Below are 6,698 nucleotides of genomic sequence, written 5' to 3' on the forward strand. Positions count from 1 at the left end.
GGGGTGTTCATCTAGTGGAGATGTCCTGCTCCACCTACTGACCCAACCATATTTTTTATAAGAAAAAAAAACGATTTTTCTATGTTGACTCAATCCATCAAAAGTACAACCTAATTCTTCTCGACAAGGGTTGAATTGGATTTAGTTCAAAGATGGATGCATTTGTTTAATTTCCATTGCATATCTAAAATTTCCATGTAGTCTAAGTATTGTTTCTTAACTTTAAATTTAAGTTTTAGGATTCGTAAGGCAACCATCTTAGAGTGCATGAGTAGTAGATAAAAAATTAATTACCAATTTCAAAAGCCAACAATGTTGGATCTCTTATTCATGCAATCAGTTAACTAAAAAGCAAAAATTACAAATTTTCTAGTTACAGTTCTAAACTGCAAGAAAAAGTAGAAAGAGAAGTGAATATCAACATATTCTTGTCTTCTTATTATAAGGTTGTTTGAGTGGCAAAGCATAAGCCCCCCAAATTGAATGGTTAATGAACTCTATTTATTAGTCAGAGTCTAAAACTTTAGAAATAAGAACATCAAATTCCCTGATTATTACTCTAGAGTTGTACCACTTCAATAAAAAGGACAGTTATGTTGTATATATCCTCAATTGCCAAATGGTTTGGATCTTTGACCCAATCTTTGATGCAACATCTTAAGGCCAACGTACCTGCAAAAACATTTTCAAAATATAATCTCAATACGTAAACAAATAATAAACATTAAGAACATAATAAGACATGTATATAGGATACAATTAAAAGCCAGATACTATTGAAAGCCAATAGAAAATCTTATTAAATCCTATAATAAGAGATTTTAATATCTTTCTCAAAATAATAATAATAAAATAGTATGAAAAATTATTTTACATAAAAAAAAACTCATCAAATTACTTACAAATATACCAAAATGTCACAATCTGTATGTATTAGATCAAGATAGTCTATTATTAGCATATATCATAATAAATATAAACATAGATAATAGTTTATCTTGATCTATTTTGCTCCATCGTAGATACACGGTAATATTTCATTATATTTTATAAATGTTTAGGGTTCATTTTTCTATATTTAAAAAATGGGTTTAACAAAAATTTTGTAGAATGAATTTGATTTTTTAATGGTTAAAATAACCTTATCAAAGTATTACAACCCAAATCAGTATTCATTTTATAATGATTTTATTTTTTAAGTTTAACGTTAAACTATCTACATTATTTTTTTCAATTCAATATGTAAAGTAGATTCAAGTAAAGTTCTTGACTGAGAGGACAGTGGTGACCAATAAAATTAAGGGGTTAAATTTTGACTCTTAAAAAAAAAAAAAACAAATTGAGTTGGTTTGAAAATCACTTTATCTTTTAGATGTAGTTGAGGTGATCATGTCTTGACTAAAATGAGATAGTTGAAAATCACTTTGGACCCATTTGATTTTTGTATAATTTAAATTTCAAATCTACACCTCATAAGTCATAGCTACGGTCTATTTATTATCAGATGTTCATCTGTTTTTATTAAATTAATATATATTTATATATGTTTGTGTATATATACGTGTGTGATTAGAGAAAGTAATAGATGTATTTAGGTCTGCATTTCTTTTAGATAACCCATGAAAGCTTGAATGTTTTCAAATATGACAAAAAAGAGTTAAATTATTTACAAAAATTATCAGATTAATTGTGGCAATTTTTTTTTTTTTAAAGAGAAGACGCACCTGCCCAACATCATAACGGTGGCCATAGGGTTTGTTCCCGGCGAGAGAGAAAAAGTAGAACCATCCACAACACGAAGGTTATTAACTCCGATGACTTTGTAATTACCGTCGACAACTTTTCCGACTACACATCCTCCATGGTAATGCCAAAATGTCGTCACTGTTTTCCGACAGAACTCTCCTACCAAACCATAATCTGACATGTTTTCCGGCAACGAACTCCCCAAAAACTCAAACCCCATTTTACCCTCTAAATCCCTCGTCTTAATCCTCTCCATAACTTTTGTATTCACCAATTCTCCAACTTTTCTAACCCCTTCAACACACCTCTCAAGATCATCCGGATGTGATAAGTAATTAAATCGAACAATCGGGTTTTTTCTTCTGTCCAGCCGGAGGCTTCCGGTGGAGGACACGGTAGAGAATTTCCCGGCGAAGATGGCGAGGCTGAGATTAACAGCGGAGGAACGCGGAGGAAGAAGTGCGAAAGGTGGGGAGATTGAAAAGGGTAAAATAGTTGAGAGAGATTCAATGTGGATGTTAGGTTTTAAAGTTCCAACGACTTGTACCGATGTTGGCGGGGTGAGAAATGGGAGGACGATGGCAGCGCCCAAGCGCGGGTTGTCGGCCATGGATTGACCGACATGTCGATTGTGAAGAACGAGAGGTAGTTTTAAGGATGAAAGATCAGATTTTGGGCCAACCCCACTTGAGAGGAGAAGTTGAGGACTTCCAATAGCACCTGCACTTAGAATGATTTCTCCATTTCTAGAGATGGTTGCTTTATGAAGTTTGCCATTTGAATCGGAATATAAAACCCCAGTTGCTGATAAACCTAGAAGATTCAAAGGAATGATTGGTTAAGAAGAGGAAAATTTGTGGTTTATATGGTTTGATTTGGCATTGTAGATTGATTTTAGAAGAGGAATTTATGACAAGGTCCAAAATATGTTAAACAATAACAAATAAAAAAAAAGTTAAAATATCATTTTGATTTCTATATAGTCTTCAATTTATTCAATTTTAGTCTATCTATTTCAAATGTATCAAAATTTATTAAATAATAATATCAATTTTGATGTAAAGAAAAATAAAATAATGTGTGAATATGTTTTAAAATTTTAAAGTGTAAATACTAATAAAAATAAACTTAAAAATATTTATTGAAAGTATAATTATTAAAATTCAATAGGAATAAACTTAAGAATATGAGACCAAAATGTTATTTTTTAACAAAATAAATAACTCAAGGACTCTCACGAGGGAACTATTTAATAAAGTTTCAAATAAATATAAAAGAGATAAGAAAGGGAAGTTTTTCCATACCCACCATTAGATCGAGAGAAAATGATTCTTTTGACTGTGGCTTGGGTGGCCACTTTAAGATTTATAGGATTAGCCTTATTGAGAAGCTCCACAGCTCCATGCCTTTTCCCTCTAGAATCAAAGATAGAACCTCCAATTCTTGTCCCAACAACATGATCCAAATCATATCCATTATCAGGGCCAACCCCAGCTTCTACAAGGGCTTCCTTGAAAGCCAATTGCCAAGGTCCTAACTCTGGTCGAGACACGACTGTCTCTTCGATCCACCGATACGCCTCCTCTACCATCTCCATGTTCCATTGGACACTCGAGTTTTTGAAGAACTCTGGTTGTGCTCTTGAGTAGAATCCCACGTTTATCATGCTACCTCCACCAAGGACTCGACCTCTAATGTTCTCAACACCATCTTCTGAAACGAATCGTTGGAATGGGTTGTGACCGTCGTCGTCCTCGGTGAGAGTGTTTGCCATGCCTTCTTGGGATAGGACCATGGGGAAGGCATTGGGGTCACTTCCTCTTTCAAGAACAAGGACGGAGAAATTTGATGATAATGTTGCAGCTAATGGACAACCGGCAGTTCCTCCTCCTATTATTATGTAGTCGTATTTTTCTGTTGTTGGTAAAGTATTTGCGTTCTGTATAAACTTTATGTAACTATCATCTAAAGGAAAAAAACATTGGAGGATAATTAGGTAGAGATCAGAAAATACTAACACAACCAAAAAAAAAAGATGATAGCGAGGAGTTTATATATCAATTTCAGAAAGCCAAGGAAGCTAAAGTCAAGTTTCTAACTTTTAAATTCGTATCTAATAGACAACTTTCAAATCGATAGTAAATCATATTCGTAATTTAAAAAGGAAATTAAAATTGAATTTTATGACTAGGAAATTTGTGTCAAATCAATGTAGTTTTGGTATTTAAAATGTAGAGATCTATTTTTCTTCGCATAAAACTAAAAATAAAGATATAATATTAGGACTAGATTTGAAATTTCACAAAGTAAAAAGAAAAGATTAATTAAAATATCCCAACATTTTAGAAAGAAAATTTACACAAATAACATGTTTTGAAACCAAAATTTGGTTTGATAGCAATTTCATGTTTAGTTTATTTTTATTTAAATTTATATTTACATATTTTCATAAAATTTTCTTATCATGAGTTTTACCAATGTATTTCTGAGTCAATTTTTAAAAAATATATAGTGTTAAGAACTCACCTTGAAATTTTAAACCATTCTTCGAAAGTACTGATCAGTAACAAATGGGTTTATTATTTATAAGTTTAATTTAAAATAAGAAGATATTAAAAATTAAATAGTTATCAAACAAACGTCTAAAGTTTTGTAAGCTCTACTCAATAAGTGAAAAAAAAAGGCAAGAAATATACCTTGATTTGGAATAGTTTGTGAGGTGAGAACACTAATTTGTAATTGAAAGGTAAACAGAGCAAGTATGAGTAGGAAAAGGGAAGCCATTGATGAATCCCTCCAAATCTTAGAGAAAGAGAAAAGCTAAGAGTATGATAAAATGATGGTAACGTTATTCCTTTTAAATCTATAGAAAGCTACATTTGGGTCAATAGGTCAACTTTATACAAAACACACAAGTTGCGAAATTTGAAAATTTTGTGATTTGTTTCATACATACAAAAAAATATAGCACCGAGAAGGAGTTGACGATGGCTAATACAAAATCAAAAGTGGAGCCATTGAACTTACACAAAGACTTGCAAAATGTATAATATTCAAAGAATTTGGCCAATTGACTGTTGAAAAGGTCTTAAAGAAAAAATGTTATTGGGGATGGAATTTATGTTTAATGTACGTTTCTACAAATTTGTCAATGCGCCAACAGACACGTACGTGAGATTAAAGAACATTATTGCACATGTTAGGTTGAAAAATAATTTATTTACCAAGTTTGACTAGTACTTTGTGAAATGTGGACCATTCATGAGGTAAGTATAAGGGAATTTAGTTAGAGATTTAATGTCACATAAGATGAAGTTTAATATAATATTCATCAAAAGGTGAATTGTTATCGTATTGATTAGTTAGTTATTAAAGGCAAAACTTAGGCAACATATTCGACAAAATGTCCAACATTGGAGCCATTGTACGGCGACTTCAACAACAGATTCTTTCTCAATATAACTGTGTGATTTATATATTTTGTGGATCTTCATTCTTCAACCATATATGTCTTCCTTTATTTTTTTGCAATTGATATTTATTATCCCTAAAATATATATTTACAAAGCAAGTCATATTTATATAGTGGTCTTATTCAATTTTAGGGTTAGCCACCTCATAAGAAAAGTGAGTATATGTTGAATAATGTATTGAGCTTAGAGTTATTTGTCTATGCCTAAACCTTCATGTATTAATATTTAAAAGCGTTGTACTAGTTGTTGAGACTTTTGATTCGGTAACTATAGAACTTGGGAGTGATTCAATTTTGAGATATCGTATTTAGGGGGATAGTAAGAATTAGGGGGATCTCAAACATAAGAGGAGGCTATGCTGAGATAAATGTGAGGGGATCTCACTCTTAGGGAGAGCCTAAACACATTGTATTGAGAGAATTTTATATAAAGCTTGGAGAATAAGCATCTTACGAAAGTGATGAGAGCTCAAACATAAAAGGCGGTTAAGTTGAAACGTCGAAGAGCAAGCAATATAGGAGCCATTGAAAATGGAGTTTATCAGAAGTACTGTTGTTGTAATTGGTAAATTTTATATTTAGTGAAGTTTTCTTCCACTTGGCACATTGTCCCATATATGTAGGTCATTTTGCACTGATCAACTGAGTTATCAATTTTTATGTTAGTACTTTTTTCTTCTTGCTTTGATAATAATACTATTCTCGGATATAGACATTGTGTTTGACGCTATGTCTTGTGTTAGATCTACCCATTTCTTCAAGAGTGATTTAGGTTGGGGAAAAGTTGTTAGATACGATGAGACGAAGATGGAGAGTATATTCTTTTATCCTCATTCTTTCTTCTCGTGTTTTTCTTTAATTTCTTACACATACAAATTTTATTTTATATATAACCACTCAATTGCTCGCCTCAACCTTGGTCGTAACTTAATCGGATAAATTTCTCTATATTGACTTAAATCTATTGAATTAATATAATTTCTTTTATATTATTTTGATTTCCTTCCATAATGCGATTTTTCTAGTATTAGCAAACTTGACTTTGGGAAAAATATATTTATGTAGTTGGTGAGATAGAACCTTCTTTTCTAATTTCTTGGTCAAGTACTGTGAGCAAATTGTTGATTTGGTCATCCCATTGATCACTAGTCAAGTGAAGGGAATTATATCAATTAAAATAAATTTTGATACCCACATCGAAGCCATGTTTTAATTTTCAAAATCGTTAGAGGAAAATGATCGAACTGATAAAAGTATACTACAGAAAAGAAAGGGATAGATGCAATCATCTATCATGCATCTCTAATTGCTTCTCTCCTCAAAATCAATAAGTCAAATAAAGAAGCACTCCCTTCCCCCCCCTAAGGGACCGGTCACCGTGGGAAAAGAAACTTCTCTTATCTTATTTGTTCAATATACTGGGGGTTAAGTCTCAAGCCAAGGCTACATATTATTCTTGTTGATTGCCCCTTTAGATGGG

General features: G+C 31.9%; 1 protein-coding gene across 1 annotated transcript; it reads right to left on the reverse strand.

Annotated features, from left to right (window-relative positions):
• Positions 1-290: 290 nt before the first annotated feature.
• Positions 291-4,642, reverse strand: LOC101218493 ((R)-mandelonitrile lyase 1). The gene is made up of 4 exons (XM_011650622.2): positions 4,443-4,642; positions 3,055-3,711; positions 1,725-2,559; positions 291-672 (listed from the first exon to the last, which is right to left on the reverse strand). Exons 1-4 carry the CDS (start codon positions 4,528-4,530, stop codon positions 609-611), a joined length of 1,644 nt encoding a protein of 547 aa, XP_011648924.1. The 5' UTR covers positions 4,531-4,642; the 3' UTR covers positions 291-608.
• Between the last annotated feature and the right edge of the window lie 2,056 nt (positions 4,643-6,698).

This window comes from Cucumis sativus, chromosome 2 (genome assembly GCF_000004075.3).
Source record: "Cucumis sativus cultivar 9930 chromosome 2, Cucumber_9930_V3, whole genome shotgun sequence".
In the NCBI taxonomy this organism is placed as follows: Eukaryota; Viridiplantae; Streptophyta; class Magnoliopsida; order Cucurbitales; family Cucurbitaceae; genus Cucumis; species Cucumis sativus.

Bases quoted from the DNA above. Each gene is read 5' to 3' on its own strand.
- LOC101218493 (XM_011650622.2), bottom strand. From the start codon at position 4,530: ATGGCTTCCCTTTTCCTACTCATACTTGCTCTGTTTACCTTTCAATTA. The intron at 2,560-3,054 runs GTGGGTATGGAA...TGAATCTTCTAG, and splicing joins CATTTTCTCTCGATCTAATG to GTTTATCAGCAACTGGGGTT. The intron at 673-1,724 runs GTGCGTCTTCTC...ATGTTTTTGCAG, and splicing joins ACCGTTATGATGTTGGGCAG to GTACGTTGGCCTTAAGATGT.